Source organism: Cannabis sativa, unplaced genomic scaffold (genome assembly GCF_029168945.1).
Source record: "Cannabis sativa cultivar Pink pepper isolate KNU-18-1 unplaced genomic scaffold, ASM2916894v1 Contig3, whole genome shotgun sequence".
In the NCBI taxonomy this organism is placed as follows: Eukaryota; Viridiplantae; Streptophyta; class Magnoliopsida; order Rosales; family Cannabaceae; genus Cannabis; species Cannabis sativa.
In genome coordinates, this window is record NW_026870039.1 from 3,825,989 (window position 1) to 3,848,373 (window position 22,385).

Here is a 22,385-nt window from a genome sequence, read left to right on the forward strand (position 1 = left end):
TATTGATTCATAATGTACACGATATTTATAGTGATGGAGTGTGGAATTTTTTTGATTTACTTGCTATTATTATAACAATTTTATTAGATAAATATGGCAGCAGCCGGCGGCGGATAAAAGATAATCATAATGGAAAAAAAGTAGACATACGGATCAAGTCACGCATGCGTGCGTGACTGGTCCTGTATTTTTAATTTATTTATTAATTTTGTTTTAGTAGTAAAAAATTGAGCTAAATATAATATTTTTTGTGTCTAATTTAATCGTCATTCTTCTTTAAAATGAATTAGTTATCTTTTCATAAAAAAAAAAGAAAGAAAGAGAGAAATAAGTTGAAAGAGGCATTTTTTTAGTATTTTCAATTATTATAATCTATTTGTATTTGTATTTAATTTTCCAAGCTTAAATTTTTTGGTGGTAAAATAAAACTCCCAAATGACAGAACTTAGTAAATTTAAGGTGTCATCTATTTTTTAGAGTTAACTGCCAACATAGACTACTTATGTGTACACTCTTGTACACGTAGCACATTTATATTAGTACACCTAATATTAAAATTATAAAAAATATTTCAAAATTTATAATATTTTTTAAATATTTTATTTTTTATTTTAATAATTTTATTTAATTTTAAAATAAATTTTGAAATAAAATATTAGGTGTACCGGTATAAACATACCACACGTACAAGAGTGGACACATAAACAGTCCATAGTGGCAGTTAACTGTGAATTATTTTTCTCTGAATTTTTCCATCTCTCTTTTCTCCTATAGAATTCTAACTATTTAAGCTTCTATTTATAGGATGATAAAATGACTAATGTGCAAATACGTACACTTACGACAAATTGCATAAGGGAAATTTGCACCCAGAATATTCTAATTAGATTAACAATTATTACACTAATCGGTAATGCTCTTATTGACTTTCTTAGTCAAAAGGCTTAGATTGGTATCGATCACTGTTCATATCACCCAAATATTGTAGTTTATGCTTACATTGACTATCTACAGGGTATTTCAACCCTAATCAACGACCCGATCATAATTCAAAATGTTGAAATTAAAGAACATATTATAATTAAGTGCAAAATTAAAAATATATAATATTAATTACTTATAATTGTTTTAAAAATTTAAATTATTTATAACAAATTCTATAAAAAAATTTATTATTATTTTTATGAACTAAATCTTAAATAAACTCTATCTTATCATGACGTTTGTGTTTGTATGTAATAAAAAATTCTATAATTAATCGTATGCACAATTATTGAGTTTTTATACCTCACGACAACGTGACATTTTAAATGACATAGATTGAACTCACAAAATTGACTATGTCTAAAAAAGGTTACGGGTAAAAACAAAGTACTGAAACAGGTACCGAAAGTCGGGGTTGGGTATATATATAATTATTAGCAGCAGAGGGACTGTTAATGCCCTGCCGCTAATAATTCTAACGATTATTTTTTTTAATACTATTAGCGGTGGGGCTCGCCACTAATAGTTTTTTTTTTTTTTTTAAAAAAATAAATAAGTAGAATTAGCGGTGCATTCTGGTTCTGCCGCTAATGCTACCACTATTAGCGGCGAATTTTGCTCATCGCTGATAATATTGCGGCTATTGATAAATTTTATTGTAGTGATAGTATATAATAAGACGATGTCTAACTTAACTATAAAATATTAGCATGTGAGTATATAATATTTACTCTGGATATAAATTATTACTCATCGTGTGAATATATTGCTCCACATACACATAAGTTAGTTCTTGAAAGTCTAAATTTACTAAATAAATGAGCTATATTAAATGAATAACCGGTCTGAGAAAAAAGTGGTGAGGGATTGAATCCATGGCAAATCTCATAATAGGAAAATTATGCATCGTACGACACTTTGCAACTTTTATTCTATTTTTACGTTATTATTTTATATTTTTCACTATTATAAAACATATTTTCTTATTAACTTATAATTAACCTAAGCATATGACCACCTTGACTATCATTCCCGTGCGATATAAATTAATGTACCATTATTACAATTAAACTTACTATGTATAAATAAGAAAGAGAGCAATAAATGCTTATATATTGATCAATCCTATGAGTCAAATGTATAAATCATATATATACACGCAATACTATCATCAATAATATCAACAGTAGTGGGTTAGGCCTGATCCATATTAAGAATAAACAAAAAAATGGCTTAGCCCTGTTAGAGATACTTTAGATTGATGTTTTCTCTCTGCTCAGTTAGTTATGTCCGATACTATTTTCTGTTATTTCAGTTGGAATGCCAACTGTATTTTCTTGTATTTGTTCATTCTGTTGTGTTGAGAATCATGAGGTTCCATCTCAAAACCAATTGGCAATGAGTGGAGTAGCCCATGTTCTTATATATGGCTCAATATTCTTACATTTGATCTATGTGGGACAATATTCTCCAATATCCCCCCTCAAGATGGTGGCTATTTTTGGTCACCAATCTTGAATCACCTTATCATAAGTAGTGTCATTTGCTCGCTTATTTTTTTTTATTTTGCGGCTGGGAGTTCCATTTACTCGCTTATTCTTGCTCACGGCTGGGAGTACCATTTTGCTCGCTTGCGGCTGGCTAACTCTTTGATAGGTGTGGATCGAAAGCCCGCTAGGGATATGGCTCTGATACCATGTTGAGAATCATGGGGTTCCATCTCAAAACCAATTGGCAATGAGTGGAGTAGCCCATGTTCTTATATATGGCTCAATATTCTTACATTTGATCTATGTGGGACAATATTCTCCAATATGTTGTAACCTCTTCACAGCCTATATATATTTTCTTTGGCTCTCTATTCAATAATAGTTCAGTTCACATTTTCCACACCTTCACTTTTCTCCACCTTTACATTCAAACATAGTATCAGATGCTTAGGTTTCAATGGCGTCCAAAGATACATATTAAGAATAAACAAAAAAATGGCTTAGCCCGGTTCGTGTAAAAATGTTGTTGTTCCGACCCAAATGATATTTTTAGTAATTATTTGGTGGCGTTTGGTTGGAGGTAATGAAATGGAATGGAATGGAAAGGAAACAATTTTTATTTCATTCCTTTATTTGGTTACATTTAAAATCATTGGAATACCATTCCGATGGAATTGTCTTTCTATCATTTTAGTGGAATGACTATTCCATTTTAAAATAGAAGGAAAGACCATTCCAATGTAAGATTTGAAAAAATTTAATAATTTTTTTTATCAATTTTTTTATGCATTTTAAATTTTATTCTATTCCATTCCTATTCCAATTCCCATTTCTATTCATGATTCTATATTTTCATTCATCCCAACCAAACGCCACCATGTTCAGTCCAAAAATATTCCTGTCGGATTAAGCGTGAGTCGGCCTTTAACAGTATGTTCCCAAGTAAGGGACTATTTTTTATAGAAGCCTAAATTTGAGTATTTTTGTTTTGAGAAAATTATATTGTATATTTATTTTATTTTAGTTGTTTTAATTTTTACCTTTACTTTATATTTTTTAGGGTGTCTACACATTTGGTACCTTGTGTTTTATCTAAATACAAGTTAGGTATACTGTATTTTCAACAATGCTTAAATGGTACCTTGTATTTTAAAATCATACATATTTGGTACCCCTAAATTTAATTTTTTTTAATAAAATTTTATTAATACAATCAAACTGTCTAAAATTTTATGAATTCTGAATTCAAATTTAATTATTTGATAACATATATTTGAGATCTGTTTGGTTAAATTGATAAAATTGTATTGATTAAATCGTACTTTATGGACCAAATATGTACAATTTGAAAATATGAGGTACCAATTAAGTATTATTGAAAACATAAGATACCGAATATGTTTTTCATGAAAACATAAGGTACTAAATGAGTATATTCCCTATTTTTTAAGATATACACACTTTTATAAATAATTTTTCCATTAGACCCGTTAAGTTAATGTAAATTATATTCTAGACTTAAGTAGAGAGTGATGGTATATTTGAGCAACCCACTCATAAAAGTTGGTATATTTTTATAAAATATAATATGAGAGTATTTTTGATTAATGGATGCAAAAAAGTGGTATTCCTCAACTTATCTCGTATTTTATTGAGATAATTATACAAGGGATCATTTTTTTGTAAGAAAATATATTTTTATGTTTAAAGATTTTTTTTTTACACTTTTTCATAGAAACAACACGAAAACAATAAGAAAACTAAAATCAAATTAACAAAAAATAACAACAAGAAAATTACTATGTATCATGAAAATAACATCTAAATAATATCAAGACAACAACAAAAAATAGCATATAGATAGCAAAAAATTAACAAGAGTACAACATAAAAAGACCTTATTTTCTATAACTAAAATAAAATAAAAATCGTCCATTAATTAATTGTTGAATAGGAGGGGTTCAAGAGCAGTCAAATTAATACATTGTACATAACTATTTTTACCAAATCACAACATAAAGCTCATTGACATTAAAAAAAATAGAAAAAGAACCTTATTTGGGAAGTTTTGGTTTATTTTTTTATGACAAACCAAACAAATGAATAGATTCACTTTAGAAAAAGTCATTCCAATTCTACCAATATTCCAATCAACTAAATACTACCCTAGTTAGTTAATTATAACTTTTACAACTTAATAACATGAACCAAACTTAAAAAAAAAATTTAGTAATATATACATTAATATGAATTAATTGTGAGAAACTTAGTAATTAGTTTACATTGTGTAAGTAGTAACTAGTTATAATTAGTTACTAATTACTGAATTCATTCGGTGCATAACATGTTAGAGAGTCCCACATTAATAATATGTGGAAACTAAATACCATATATAAGATGCATTGACTATATATTTCTCGCATTGTCAATTAGTTTTGAGATGAAAATGCACCTTACACCATACACACCTATCGTTATTACCTTAACTATACACCTCTATATTCTAACATGGTATCAGAGCTAAACTAAAATTCTAACGAGTAATCGATCCAAATTAAAAAAAATCAGTCCAAAAACACGAGCTAAAAGAGCTGCGCTTGTAATTCGGGGATAGTGAGCCAAAAATAGCCACTGTGAGCCAAAAGTCACTTGTTATTGAGTCATGCATGATTGGTGAGGAAGAAAATAGCCACCATCCTTAAGGAGGATGTTAGAGAGTATGACATTAATAATATGTGGAAACTAAATTCTATACATGATGCATGGGCTACATCTCTTATTATGCATCTTATATCATACACACCTATCCCGGCCTACTACCTTAACCATACGCTTCCATATTCTAACATATAACGAAATCGTATGCAGAAGTTATGTTATCTTGGGAATGTCGTGGTTGATAATAGACTGCCATATGCACTCTTCAGGTAGAACTGCAAAACGTCTTAAAAAGAGCGATATAGTTCACGACTCGGCCATAATTATCAATTAATAAATTAATTTCTATTTTATTTTCTAGTATAACATGTCCGGTCTGAATTATTATTTAACAAAACATAAAATTTAATCTGCAACTTTTATAAAACATAAGATCCAAATACATAGGTTCCTATTCATAATAACTTGTACGTAAAGTTAGCTTTTTCTTAGTGATAATCATAAAACATACTTTGTCAACGGATAAATTTATATAATACCTTTGGAAAAATTAAAGGCTAGCTACGTGGTAGTACCAAAACTTTAAGTTCTATATATTATTACTTCACTTTCACTATGCTCTAATCAAATAAAATTCAAAACTTCATCACTATAAATACCCACACTTTCACCAATAATTAATTAATTAATCTTAAGAACTACCAAAAAAAAAAAAAGTAACACAATGGCGTTTTCACCACGAATTTCATCGTCGGCACTATTAACTTGCTTGTTTGGTTTAGCCCTACTCCAAACGCTTGGCGCCCAAAACTCCCAACAAGACTACCTGAACGCCCACAACTCTGCTCGGTCCGCGGTGGGTGTGGGGAACCTGGTTTGGGACAATACGTTGGCCTCATACGCACTCCGTTATGCAAACGAACACATCGGGGACTGTAGGCTTGTCCATTCTGGAGGACGCTATGGCGAGAACCTTGCAGGGAGCAGTGGTGATCTTTCCGGCACAGACGCCGTGAGGTTGTGGGTTGCCGAAAAGGCGGATTACAATTACAACTCAAACTCATGCCGCTCTGGTAAGGTTTGCGGACACTACACTCAGGTGGTATGGCGTAACACGGCTCGTGTTGGGTGTGCTAAGGTTCGGTGCAATAATAATAGGGGTACCTTCATTATCTGCAGCTATGATCCCCCAGGAAACTATGTTGGCCAGCGTCCTTATTGATTAATATACATATATATACTTATCTGTAATCTTAACAATAAATAAGCTGCTTATAATAATTAAGCACATGCGAAAATAAGATTCACGAAACTAATATATATATATGTTTGTGTGTTTGTTTAATCATGATCAATTGGTGGTGTGTAAACGTACGTACGTATGTAATTTTAATTTATGTCCAATCAGAAATATTTTATGAAAAGAATGTTGAAAAGCATACATGTGTGTATGTTTGTATCGAACCAAAAATATCTATATACGTGTATATATTGATCATAAACATACAAATTTATCGAATTAAGTTATTTAGTTATTTCACAAGTGAAACATCATTAAAAAACTAGGTTTATGTTTATTGTGGACTTTATTATTAATAGATAGTTTTGAGGATAATATCATTATTGCTCGATAAATGCTAAAGAAGATTTTAAGGTGTTAACTACCACAAGTTTGTTAATACAATGGGTCACACATACATTAAAATTTATTAAATGATATAAGAGACTGCTAACCACACACAAAATCAAAAAATAAGATTTCACACTACTACAAAAACCCCCTTTAGAGGCGGTTTTTAAGCCCTTTCAGCGTCGGTTTTCGCGAAATTCGCTACCGACGCTGATCAGGGCGACGCTAAAGGGTTTATAAAAACCGACGCCATATGTACCCCTATGGCGTCGGTTATTATTAAATAACCGACGCCATAGGAAAATAACCGACGCCATAGGGGTACATATGGCGTCGGTTTTTATAAAATAACCGACTCCATAGGGGTTTCCTAAATTTTTTTTTTCAGCTTTCATTAATATATTTTTTTTACATTTATTAAAAATCTAAATTTATTTTTGTATTATTAATTAAATTAAATTAAAGCATAAATAAAATTAAATTAAAAAGTTAAGTAAATACAAATTTACATTGCTCTATATGTTTGTATATTAAGTATTTTTTTATTAATATTTTATATTTTATAATTAATATGTGTTTGTATTCTAGTATTTTAGTATCATTTTTATAATTTTTTAAGTTATGTTTTATATAATAATTAGTATATTGAATATTAAAATAATGTGTAATATTTTAATTTTTATGTAATTTAATATTTTTATACATTTAAATTTTATAATATGGGTTTGTATTTTTCTAGTATATTATTATTATTTTTATAATTTTTTAAGTTATGTTTTGTATAATAATTAGTTTATTGAATAATAAAATAATGTGTAATATTTTAATTTTTATGTAATTTAATATTTTTATACATTTAAATTTTATAATAGGGGGTTGTATTTTTCTAGTATATTATTATTATTTTTATAATTTTTTAAGTTATGTTTTGTATAATAATTAGTTTATTGAATAATAAAATAATGTGTAATATTTTAATTTTTATGTAATTTAATATTTTTATACATTTAAATTTTATAATATGGGTTTGTATTTTTCTTGTATATTAGTATTAATTTTATAATTTTTTAAGTTATGTTTTGTATAATAATTAGTTTATTGAATAATAAAATAATGTGTAATATTTTAATTTTTATGTAATTTAATATTTCTATACATTTAAATTTTATAATATGGGTTTGTATTTTTCTAGTATATTATTATTATTTTTATAATTTTTTAAGTTATGTTTTGTATAATAATTAGTATATTATCCCAATATTTTTGTATTTTTTTAGCTTACTATATCTATCATTAACACTCAACAATATCTATCCTATGTATTAATATTATTCGAAAATTACTCTAAGTATTTAAGGATTATCTAAATATATATAAAAAATATTCTTATAAAAGTAAGTTAAAGAAAACATACCTTATACCAAAAATTATGTACTTGACTTCCGATAAAGTCACTTTCGATAAAATCCTAACAACCAAGTTTAAGAGAAACGAAAATCAAATATTATCCTAATTCTATCAAAATTTCGTCAGCATAACGGCTATAATTGAACGTTTCCAAAAAATTTAAATCTATTAATAACATTTTCCTAATACCATTAATAAACAAAATTTGAGAACCTTTCAAATATGAACTTTGACATTGATAATCATGGTACTAACACGAACATATTATGAGTCAAATATAAAGACCTACTAAGTATAATAAATGCATAGACACATCAATTAGATTATACAAGACAAGTGCCTAAAGTAACAAACAAAACAAATGTCACCTAATTTCACGAACATGTTTTGAGTCAAATATAAAGACCTACTAACACGAACATGTTTTGAGTCAAATATGAATGTGTTATGTCACCTAATTTCTTACAACTAGCGAGTAATAACCTAGTTATTTATGTTATGTACTTTTCCTTTAACATTTATGTTTTTTATAATAAAATTTGATCCAAATTCTACTGAAATTTTGGCAGCATAACGGCTGTAATTGGACGTTCCCAAAAATTTTAAAAGTGCCTAAAGTAACAAACAAAACAAATATAACAATACAGAACAAAGAAACTAACATAAACAATACAAAATTTATCCACCCATCCGACCGCAGTACATGTATTCGCAGAACCTACTTCACTACGGATGAATATTTAAGATATTCAAACTCAACTAAGCATGCATTGATAATTATTTATACTAACAAAAGGTTAGTGGATGGATATACCTATTGCAAATTCGATCAACACCGAAATATGTCGACCCTCAAATATTAGCACACAACCAATAACATAATGCAATATACAACCAATTTAAAATTTTAATTATTAAATTACTTACTAGTTATTAAATAAAGTAGCAAGTTACTAGCTAGTTACTAATTTCCATAGTTAATTTTTTAAAAAATAACATATAAATATATATACATATATAATCAATTATATATTCACACTACCATTATTTTAAAAATTTTATCTCTAAACTAATTAAATTCCTACTACCTCTCATTCTCATTCACAACAAATATATATATACAATACAAATACACAAAATACACAAATAGTATATACACACAAGATATATATAAACACATATTCAATAATAAAACACAAAATATATACATATATATTATATATCAAGTTAATAAATATTTACCTTATAAACGCAATCCGGCGATAAAATGCTACAAAAATCCGACCACCTCTAGAACACACACAATATAATATTAATAAAATAAAAAAATTCTAAAAAAATTTACAAAAACGAAATAATACCAATGTACACAAATAAAATGAATAGAAAGCATATTTATACCTTAATGGACGTTGAGACTCAACGTTTTCTCCGCTAAAATCGGTGGTCGGAGTTATACCCACCACCTTTCTTTATAATAGGTTCGGTTTGGTATATAGAGGGGAAAAAAACTAAACTTTTTTACAGTATAGGTTTAGGTATAGAAAATAGAAGATTTTAAGACAAAAATGGGGTAAAATGGTTAAGAAATGAGGGAGAATGAGGTTGTTTTAGTGGTGGTTGGCGAGGGTTTTTTCGTGGGTTTGGGGCTGCTGTGGGTGGCTGTTCTTCGTGCTCAGCAAGGTGTGAAATGAGGAAGTGAGGAAGACGAAGCAGAAAGGGTCTGATATATAACCCTATGGCGTCGGTTATTAGGTAATAACCGACGCCATAGGTGCCACGTGTCGAATAAAGGTGGCACCTATGGCGTCGGTTATTACCTAATAACCGACGCCATAGGGTTATATAAAAAAACTCTGATTTTTCCCAACCCCCAACCGACGGCATAGATATATATACACTCTATACCTACGGTTTTTACCAAAAAACCGCCTCTAAATGTCAATGCAGATATTTTCACCCCCTTTAGCTTCCCTTTTTATAAATTAGATTGAAAAAAGGGAAGCTAAAGGCTTAGATTGTAGTAGTGTCACTATAAAAAACTGCTACTGACAACTTTTTAGTCACAACATAAATTTTTTGTGAATAAATGCGACTTTTAGTCACAACAAAAAATTATTTGTGACTAAAATATAGTATTTAGACACAAGTTGTCATTAATTTAAGGGATAATTGCGGCAAAAGTCCCTAAAAACTTAAGGTTGATACAGATTAGTCCTCAACCTCAAAAATTGGCGGTGAAAGTACCTAAGGTCGACAAAGTTGTAAGTCCGTTAGTCCCTCTTTCTAACAGATCCGTTTACTAATTAAGACTTCCACGTGTCGACAACTTATTGGTCTAAATCATATTTTTTAATTTTAAAAAATAAAATGATAATAATTAATTAATAAAAAATCATAAAAATAAATAAATTATTTACATATCTTTTTAGTTTTACTTAACAATTATTTATATACTGGAAAAAAAAAAGAAAAAGAAAAAAAAGAAAAAGGGCAGCCTTCGTCCCCCAGTTCCCTCTGGCTAAGCTTCACCAGTTTCCTCCACGGTGCAACCTATCCATCGACGGTGAGGCCCCTTCTGTCACAGCATAAGAAACCTTGCCCATCGTTGGTCGTCTGAAATCGCACCACCTCCGATCTCACCCCATCAACCCAGATTGACTCATCTAAAACTCGCAAGCTCAACTTCTATCCTCCGACCAACCTCTGATCGTGCACTTCAGCTTTAGTTCGCATGATCTAAGCTCTGTCAATCTAAAAATCGCACCACTCGAGTCGTCGTCCACCACTCCAGACAAATTAAAAACCATTATCAATAAATGGTTTTTTTTATTTTCACATTTCATCTCTTCAGTTTATCGTCTTCTCCCCTTCTTCCCCTTCATCTTCTTTTTCTTCTTCTTCATGGCTACCAGAGTTGGGAGGAGCTCAAATCTTAGATCTGGCTGTGTTTGGGTAGGTGTGATGGGAGCATAGGATTTCAGAATTTTTCCTTAGTTTAAACTAATTTTCGGATCTCACGAACAGTAGATTTGAGCTAAGCCTTTGTGGGCATCATTGCCGATTGGATATGGGGTTTGTATCTATCCATCTTTGGCATTAAAATTACAAATCTAGTGAAACAGCAGGAAAGTCTCCATCTTGGGTTAGTTTTAAGCTCGGAACACACTGTGAAATCGGGATCTAATATTGGGGCTTGTTGTCTCTGATGTTGGAGCTTACGAAAATGCAACTGAAGATGGGAAAGGATCGAGACGCCGGAGCTTGGGAAGAAGGTCGGAGCTAGGGAAGATGGGTGGAATGGACAATCGAAGGGGAACTGGGAAAGAAGAAGAAAAAACAAATTAATTAGTTTTAATTATTGTAAAAAAAAAATTAATTTTTTAGTTTTTTTTTTAATTTTAAATTATTTTGAATTAAAATTATGATTTGGACCAATAAAAAATTGACACATGGCATGTTATTGGTATTTAACAGATCAGTTAGAAAGAGGGACTAACGGACTCACAACTTTGTCGACCTTAGGTACTTTCACCGCCAATTTTTAAGGTTGAGGATTAATCTGTATCAACCTTAAGTTTTTGGGGACTTTTGCCGCAATTATCCCTTAATTTAATTTTAGTCACAACAAGTAGTGTGACTAAAAATACATTTAGTCACAACAAATTGTAATTTTTGTGACTAATACATTTCTCACGGACCTTTTAGTTACAATATAGAAAAATAATTTATAATTAGTCACAACCTTTTTTTACTTTTAGTCACAAGTTTTGTTGTGACTGAAAATAAAATTTTTTGTAGTGTTTATAGTAAGAAAAAATGTTCTCAATAAAGAACAAAATTTCTTAGGTAAGCCCTTACACTGATATCATCATGTCCTTAGTATGACGTTCTCAGAAGAGCCTCGTCGGTAAAAGGTAGGATGTCACGACCCCGAGCGCTAGGCCGTGACAGATAAGTAATATTTATAATTTGGGTGGTCAAAAAGTGACAGTTTGACCTTTATAGGAAGATAACGCTTATAAATGATCCTTAAATTTATATATACATATATCACAAAATTCTAAATTAAAAATAATAGATTAACTCTTATATTAATAAGAAAATATTAGTAACAAAATTAGCTACGGTCACTCATCAATATAAAAGAACAATAATATCCTCACAGTTATGTAGTCATCGAATAGATAAATTTAATAAGTTAATAAAATACCAAAATAATATCTAGCATGCATCATTCTTCATTTCTAATTGGCACTTAGCTAATTTAAGTAGTCATCCAGGCCATCCATTCCACCTTAAATACAAAATGAATTTCATTGGAAGTTTAATAAGTAAAATAAGACTAAACTATTAACGACTTTCTTCTTCACCTATACCATCCTTATCCTCTAGCATCAAACTGAATTACTGGAAGGGAATAAAATAGGAGGGTGAGCTTATAAAGCCCAAAAAGAAAACAACTAATAACAAAGAACCCTTGGTTTAATAAAAATTCCTGCAAGGTTAGCTTTTAAAATAAAATATCAAATCACTATTATCAAAATGTATAAACAAAGAAGAGAGAGACCATAAATAATCTTCAAATCAAGCTTTAAATGCATATCACACCGTCCACTAGACCCTTAGCTCCCAATACCAATCATAGAAAACGACATTCTAAACTGGGTAATTGCACTTGATAACCACCATAAAATCGGGGCTCAGATTTAATTCACTCCCTGTAAAGATTCTAGGTCTTTCACCTACAGGTTAGTGCACACCTGATCTACCTATGATGATACAGAGACTAGGTTGTGAAAAAACAATATGCACTGAGTATGATTAACATGACTCTCATCAGTATAACCAAAGTAGGCAAATAATAAGAATAACAAAAGAACATATATATTCCTTTTTATTTTCTAGAAAATTCGGTAGCATAACAACTGTATTTTGAATAAACCCAAAAATCATAACCTGCATAAATATTTGTACAAAAATATATTTGGCACTCAGTGCCCTAGAACAGTCTAGAAAAATATTCAGATTAAGTTTTCAATTTTTCAAAAAATTTGTAAATCATAAAAATTTAGAATATGTCTAATGTTCTACAACACATATAAAAATCAAGTCCAATAATCCAGTTGAGTCCCTACCTCTACCAAGTGCTTAAACTTTGTTCAAAAGACGATCTTAAGATCTTAAGTCCCGAGCTCCAATTGTTTAGTCCAATCTTAGATATTACTCTCACTTATACCATCAAATGGCTAAATAATTATCATAATTGTATTCTACATTCAAAATTGAGTCCAACGACATATAATATGAATATATTAAACTTTAGAGTTTCGAAACTTCACCTAAGCGGTGCACATTAACTATCGGTGGCAGTAAAAATCGGTGTATTGAAAATGTTAAAAAAATTAGGGGTAGCATATATCAAAATGACCACCTCGACGAGTATATCACACCCATACCAACCGTTTGTCAAAACGGTACACGATATCACCGGAAAGTTGCTGAAAATGGCGAAGGTACAAAAACCTCATGGGAAAAAGTAGCGAGTTGGGCAAAATTATCATGTGTAGGTTGTTCTCCTCGACGAGCTAAGACTAGTGGTGAAAACGACTCATCAAATAGACAACGGAGGTGGCCGAAAAATTCGTTCAAAGTTTGAACCTCCAAACATTGACTTGCGATTTTAGCATAACAACGGCAAAAGAGACAGACCACTTGGGGTTGAGGTCGCCGCGACTTGGGGATTCGAATGGTCCGGTGCATGGCCAAACGGTGGCCGGAGATAGGTCGGTGGAGTTACTCCGGTGATGGGGTTTTGATGATTTTCTTTTTTTTCTTGGAGAGAGAGAGAGAGAGAGAGAGAGAGAGAGAGAGAGAGAGAGAGAGAGAGAGAGAGAGAGAGAGAGAGAGAGAGAGAGAGAGAGAGAGAGAGAGAGAGAGAGAGAGAGAGAGAGAGAGAGAGAGAGAGAGAGAGAGAGAGAGAGAGAGAGAGAGAGAGAGAGGTAGTGGGGGGTTTGTTTCATTTTTTTTCTTTTTTTTTTTTATATATACATATTGATATATTATTACTATTATTTATTATATATATATCTTTTGACTCCGTCAAAACCGTGTCTTTACATTCTCCCCTTGTTAAGAAATTGTTGGGTTTTATGCCCTAAATAAAACTCATTTCAATATAATCAGATTTACTTAATTATTAATATAGATCAGAAATAACATTTAATGTTGCATGGTTCACATGATTTATTTCATGATTATATGTACATAATGTATAAATTCATCTGAAACCCTTTTCACATACTTGATCCTGTTTATTGTGTTGTCAACACATTGGAAAGTAAACATGACTATGTGAATAAAGTTTCCTAGATTTATCAGACATAGGGTTTTATTGATATGATAATCTACAACAGAGTTTACTTGCATTTGGAGAAGTGCTATGTTCTTTCCAGAGCATTGGTTAAAGTAAAGCTCAGGTTGGATGCATGGAGTATGCGTCGGAAGGGACCGATATTGAACTTTGACTTAGATTTATTAAACTTACCGTAATATCTATTCAAGTCAATATCGCCTAGTTGATCCTAGATCAAATGATCTTGATCCTGATATGATTAGGCTCAATCTCGAGAGGCTATTCGTGTTCTTTGATTTGTTAGTTAAGCCTACTTTTAGGTCAGGGTGATACGTACATTTTGGGAACACGGTAGTGCAATTGAGTGGGAGCGCTAGCATAAACATGGAATCTATAGCTTCTATCTGGAGAATAGTAAGCAAAGGATGATCTCCTTCGAGCTTGACCAAACGAACATAAATGGTGGAGTACTCATTTCACATAAGCTGAAATATCATTTATACGGGGTCAAGTGTTTTAAGGAATAAATACATTGTAGGGTGTAACGGTAATTTAATCCCTTTACAGTGTAGATCATTCATATAGAGGATCATTGATCAAATTAGGATTATAACAATGGATAACTAATGATGTGTCTATATGGTGGAACATATAGAGCATTCTATATAACTGAGAGTGCAATTCTAAGTTCTATGCGTGGATTCAACGAAGAATTAATAAGTTAGTGAATTTTATGCTAAATTCTTGATCTACTTATTGGAAGCTCGGTTATATAGACCATGGTCCCCGCACTAGTTGAGATAATATTGCTTGTAAGACTCATGTAATTGGTTTTGATTAATCAATTATAATTCTCAATTAGACTATGTCTATTTGTGAATTTTTCACTAAGTAAGGGCGAAATTGTAAAGAAAGAGTTAATAGGGGCATATTTGTTAATTATGATACTTTGTATGGTTCAATTAATAAATATGATAAATGACAATATTATTTAATAATTATTTATAGTTATTAAATAGTTAGAATTGGCATTTAAATGGTTGAATTAGAAAATTGGCGTTTTTGAGAAAATCAGATGCAGAAAAGATAAAACTACAAAATTGCAAAAAGTGAGGCCCAAATCCACTAGTATAGGGCCGACCACTTTTATAGGAATTTACCTCTGATATTTTCATTATTTTAATGCCAAATAATTCAAACCTAACCCTAGTGGAATGCTATAAATAGATAGTGAAGGCTTCAGGAAATTTACACTTAAATTTTCTATTTTTCCTTCAGAGAAAAACCTGAACCTTTCTCTCTCCCTATCTTTAGCTGCCACTTCTTCTTTCTCTTCCCTCTTGAATTTCGAAATCCTTAGTGTATGAGTAGTGCCCACACACAGCAAGTGATACCTCAATCATAGTGAGGAAGATCGTGAAGAAAGACATTCAGCAGAAGGAGGTTTCAGCATCAAAGATTCAGAGAAAGAGATCCAGGTTCAGATATTTATAATGCTCTGCTACAGAAAGGAATCAAGGGCTAGATATCTGAACGGAAGGAGTCATTATATTCCGCTGCACCCAATGTAAGGTTTTCTAAACTTTATATGTGTTTATTTCATCGTTTTAGAAAGTTCATATTTAGGGTGTTAATAAACATACTTGTGAGTAGATCTAAGATCCTGGTAAAATAATTCCAACAAAAATTTCGTTCAAAAATTTAAAAGTACAACCTCAAGTTGATAATTAAACAAGTGAGGATACTTCATATACATCTTAGACTCTAACTCCCAAGTAGCCTTGTCTTCTCTGTGGTTTTTCTATAAGACCTTGACTAATGAAATCTCTCTGTTCCTTAACACTTTTAGCTCTCTTGCCAAGATTTTGACAGGTTGTTTTTCATAAGTCACATCTTCCTGAAGAGGGATAGCCGCATACTCAATGACATGTGGTAGATCTATAGTATACTTCCTCAACATAAACACTAGAACACATTATGAAAATCTCCCAGTTGTCCTGGTAAGTTTAATAAGTAAGCGACCTCCCCAATCCTCTCGATAACCTCGAAAGGTTCAATATACCTTGGGGCTAGCTTACCCTTCACCCCAAATCTCATTACACCACACATAGGAGTAATATTCAAGAAGACATAATCACCAACATCAAACTCAACTTCTCGTTGATGGAGATCGGCATAGCTTTTCTGACGACTCTGAACAACCTTAAGTCTTTCTTGGATTCCCTTAATCTTTTCAGTGCTACTAGTGATAATCTAGGGTCCAATAGTGACATGCTCATCTAGTTCTGCCCAACACAATGACGATCTGCATGGTCTTCCATATAAAGCCTCATAAGGAGCCATGCCTATACTGGCTTGGTAGCTATTGTTGTATGTGAATTCCACCAGTGACAAATGTTCTCCCCAGCTACCTCCAAAATCCAAAACAAAAGAGTAAAGCATGTCTTCCAAAGTTTGTATGGTACTCTCAGACTCTCCATCTGTTTGTGGATGATGGGCAATACTCAAGTCAAGTTCAGTTCCTAAGGCTTGTTGCAAGGCCTTCCAAAACCTTGATGTAAATCGAGGATCTCTATTAGAAACAATGCTTGAAGGCACTCAATGTAGTCGAACTATATTGTCTACATAAAGTTGATCTAGCCTGGTAAGCTTATAATCTTTTCTAATTGGAATAAAATGAGTAGACTTAGTAAAACGATCAACAATCACCCAAACAATGTCATGCTTCAAAGGTGTCAATGGCAACCCAGTAACAAAGTACATTGTAATCTTGTCCCACTTTCATTCTGGTATAGGCAAAGGTTGAAGTAAATCTGAAGGTCTCTGATGCTCAACCTTTACTTTCTAACAAACTATACACTTAGCTACAAAGCTAGCCATATCACTTTTCATACCTTCCCACCAATATTGTCTCTTCAAATCTTTGTACATCTTTGTACTTCCAGGATGTATAGCAAATTCGAATCTATGGGCTTCAATCAAAATGGACTCCTTAAGATCAGGGATATCTGCAACAACTAGTCTTCCCATATGGTATAGGTATGCTTCACCATTAATTGTCAACCCATCTGGTTGCTCACCATCCTAGAATTTGTTCTAAATAAGTCTTAGCTTTTCATCTTGCCACTGACGTTGCTTAACTTGTTGGTGTAGCACTAGTGTAGCCACTATGTTAGAGATACAAGCTATTTCTTCCCCTTCATAGTATTGCAAGTTATAATCACCCATTGTGATTGTCCTTTTCCAGTCCTCAAGAGCCAAATATGCCTTAGTACCATGAGGCTTTCTACTTAGTGCATCAGCTACTACATTAGCTTTTCTTGGGTAGTACTGCAAAGTGAAATCATAGTTCATCACTAACTAAAGTCCCTCGAGAATCTTGAACAAACTCTGTAAAGTACAGAACTGGAGGAGTATTCATCTCAGCTAGGTTTCTCAAAAGAACTGAAGGTCCTTCCATCATATATTTCCCACCAGATAGCTCTATTCGGTTACCAGCCATTCTTTGATCTGCTGAGAACACCGAAATAAAAACGATTGGAAATTAAGATGGAGGTATAACAGGAGACCCTTGTTGTCCCAATTTCTTAATCTTCTCATTTTGTCGTCGAACTCTAGCTTCCATTTCAACGAACCTTTGCTCCAAATCTAAAGGAGCCTACGGTGGATTTTCATATCCACCTCCATCAATCTTTTCATGATCTTGAATATAAGGGGGAACCCAGTCTCTCCATCCGCCACCAGTATTATCCACCTTAGTCCAACTACATGAGTCTTACCAGGCGTCCATTCTATAGGACAAACCTGAGCATTCATGAATCAGCTCGGTCAGGCAGCAATCATAATTGAAATCTAACTACCGCTTACATGGGAACTTAATATACTCCTATTCAGCTATCAACCTACTAACATGCTTTCTATCATATTTTCTAATCATACATAACAAATAAAGCTAGTAAAACATGTAAAAACTTACCGAACCATCAGTCAAGCTTATCTCAGATGATGATTGTACATATCTTCACGATCTTCAAAAAATATTTAGGCGTATTACATTGCTTTCTTAATATTGTGCACGCCTTTGCTAATCAAAGAATTTAATAAAAACATGAATGATTGAAACTTAATTAAATAATGTCACTTTAATATTTAAACATAATAAATTATATAATCTGGTATCCTGTTTAAAAAGTTACAAAAGTTTACAAGCTATTTATATTTAAAAAGTCGTCATCTAGCGACCAATAAAAGTGAGCCAACATTGCTCCGAAGACCTTGAACGCTCTAGGTCTCACCGTCTTGATATGTACAATCTTCATCCTTAGCTTTAAACTCTCAATGGTTCGGTTCTAGCTTTTACCAGCATATACATGCAATAACTGTGAGTCGACAGACTCAGTAAGAAAAACATACTAATAAACATAAACATATATCCAAACCGTAACCAAGCGCCCATAGACCTAATCACAATCTAATAACTGGGTCAGTAACGTTCTCGACAAAGTATGACTAACTACGAATCCAGCCTATACTCAGTTTTCTAGGCGTACTGATGTTGTAGCAGTGAACTCATATTATCAGATAGCCTTGCATAAATCTGTTGGAGTCTCTGTGTAAATTAATGTACACTTCACTGAAACCCTAATATGCTAATCTGATGGCTATTGATTTGCCTAACATATGTATATTTGTATCTCGATACAACTCTATGTACACCTCACTAATACCTTGATATGTTATTCTGACGGTAACTAACATGTACGCTAAACATGTATACATATATACAACCATTGTACTAATCTTACCTTGATTCTGAATGGAAGTATTTCGGTAACTCTAAGTGGAAACTGCTGCTTGACGATTTGTAAGCGCCTAAGTCACAACATGCGTACAACTTATAAGTGTTTACTCTAGAACACTTTTCTGATGTCTGAAAAGAACCTAGGGTTTTTCTACCCAACTATGTGGTGGAGATACCATAAAATAAAATACATAATTTGGCTCTACTTTATATACCATATCGTAGAGCTCGTCATAAGCTTTAAAACAGTATATAGAACGTCTAAAACGGATAGCCGAGTGAAAAGTTATGGACAAAATACTAAAATCGGCCTTACTTGATACAGTCCAACTGGAATTCCGGTTGGTACTGCCCTGAACCAACCGAAATTCCAGTTGTCTGGGCAGAAAAACACGAAAGTTTCCCATCTTCCAACCCCCATAACTTGGTCCAATCGACCCCAAATACTACCAAGCTTTCCAGAATATCAACATACCACATAAGGAACCTATTACATAGCTTAAACACAAAAATTATACTAAGAATCAAGATTTACCATGAAAGAGCAAAGTTTGAGCTCTTAAGCTCATAAACTTTGTCTAGGTTGAACAAAAACAATTAAAACAGTCCATAAACAACTTGAACAATCTCAAAACATTCTTAGAAAATATTATCAAGCAATCCTAAAACATACAGAAGCTTTTACCACAAAACAACCATGAAAACCCAATTTAATTCTATGAAAAACTCAAGAGAAAAAGTGGAAGAGCTTACCTAAACCTTCACAACCATAGAACCATAAAAACTTGAGCTAAATTCCCCTTGCTTGGTTTGAATTTCAAAGAAAAAATAGTTGGGTTTCTTTGTGTTTTCTTGCAGCTGAACCACAAGAGTGAGAAAGGGAGTAATGTGTGTGAAATGAGTTTTGAATAAAATTAGACTTAGTTTTATTTTATTCAACTTAAATTTAATCTAATAAATCTTAAGGATAATTACTAATAACATTATCTACTCTCCAATACTAAATAAAGCCAAAGACAAATTTACCCTTAGCTTTACTAGGAAGCAACCTTGTTTTCTAGAGGTAAAATGGTCTAAAACTATAATCCCATAAAATCCCGACATTCCAAATGTCCACAAATCTAGCCCCACTAATTCTAAGATAAATAACCAAATCTATGTGACTCAATTGGCCAAATCATCGTATTCTACTGTCACCGAACATAAAACATAAAATTTATAAAAATTTACATATAGCATATTTAATGCCCCTATTGTTCAAATATATCTTTGTAATTGAGAAAATATTTTCCTAACGCCTATTTATGATAATAAAGCCTGATTTCTACTAAGAGGCACAAAATCACATGGTAATAATAATTAAACCTCTTAATTATCTGCTACTTTCTATGATTTAACTATGCGATCATTACAGATTGTGTTTTATACATTTGTGATGAAACGACAATATCAAAAAAATACAAAGTCATTCCTTATAGAAAGTTAGTTGATGATACAGTTGAATACTTTTTTGATAATGGTGTAGTTGTATGCACTTGTAAGACATTCGAGTTCGCAGGAGTTTTATGTGCACATGCTTTTAAATTTCTTTCTACAAATAATATTTCAAAAATACATGATGGTTATATATTAAAAAGGTGGACAAAGCATGCAAAGGTTGGAATCAAAGCAAGCTCATTGAGAAATACAAGTTTCGAGGATTCTAAGACTAGAATGGGATTGCACTATAAGAATTTGTGTAGAATGCAGACACAAGTATCAACAAAGTCAACAGAATATGAAGAAACATATGTGATTGCCTTAGATGGTTATAGAAAAATTGTGGAAGATGTGGATGAATTCATAAGACAAAAGGAAGCCAATAAAATATTTGGCTCTAGCAACTTGCAAGATAAATTGTTGCCCGCTGGGATTACTATCAATAAAGGTGAAATAACATTAAGAGAGTCAAACTTAAGGAAAAATTGAATGGAAAATCTACTAGGACTAAATGTGCCCTTTAAAAGACTAAAAAGAAGAAAAAAAAAATATTGTTCAATCTCCTCAAGAGGCATATTAATATCTTATTATAATTGTTATAATATGTATTATATTGTTGAATCGTTTTTTTTTTTTTAAAAAAAATCTATTTTATTCCTTTATTAATAAAATTAGTAAAGAGAATAAAAAAATAGAAAGAATTGATCAGAAGAAAAAAAAAAAAGAGAAAATATATATTATTATTAATAAATAAATAATAATATAGATCCACTTTTCTCTCTAACTTCCTACTTCCCACTCTTATCACTTTTCACATAACGTAAAAAAAATTAGAGTTTATAAAAGGAAGAAAATCAGACAAAAAAGGAGGAGGAAGAGAGTATCGCATTTGGCAAAGAAAAAATAGAGAAAGAAAACAGAGAGAAAGAGATAAAAAAGTCACTGCCATTGTTGTTCTTCCAAGTATTCAAGGTCTTCAAGGGTAAGAATTCATTCATGCATGCGTTCCTCTTTCTCTCTCCCTCTCTCTCTTTTACTTTGTATTTGTTCTTTTCTCTACTCATTTATGGAATGCCCTCATTCTATACATGAAAAAGGATGCCCTCATCCATGGAATGTCCTAATTCTGCCAATTAAAAAGGATGCCCTCATCCATGGAATGCCATCATTCCGCCAATTAAAAAGGATGCCCTCATTCATGGAATGCCCTCATTCCGCCAATTAAAAAGAATGCCCTTATCCATAGAATGCCATCATTCCATAAATTAAAAGAATACTCTTACTCCCTCAAATTTTCTTTTCTGCTATGATATTAATTTTGATAAAAAGAATATAACCAAAGAAAAAATTGGTTAATATTCTAGATGTAAACGTTAATTTGGAATTTATATGTGTATATATACTCACATAATATATACATGCAACTTTATTCTTGAATTTCAGTAAAAAAGAATAAAAATAAAAATACCAAACATATATCATTATACTGGATTCAAAAAGAAAGCAGGGATATGTATTCTTTATTTGGATCACAAATCGAAAATTTTGACCAACATAAAAGTATACGTATATATAATATAT

General features: G+C 31.6%; 1 protein-coding gene across 1 annotated transcript; it reads left to right on the forward strand.

The window, feature by feature from the left end:
- The first annotated feature begins 5,760 nt into the window (after positions 1 to 5,760).
- On the forward strand, positions 5,761 to 6,477 carry LOC133033186 (pathogenesis-related protein 1-like). The gene has a single exon (XM_061107818.1). It carries the CDS (start codon positions 5,857 to 5,859, stop codon positions 6,352 to 6,354), a length of 498 nt encoding a protein of 165 aa, XP_060963801.1. The 5' UTR covers positions 5,761 to 5,856; the 3' UTR covers positions 6,355 to 6,477.
- The last annotated feature ends 15,908 nt before the right edge of the window (positions 6,478 to 22,385 follow it).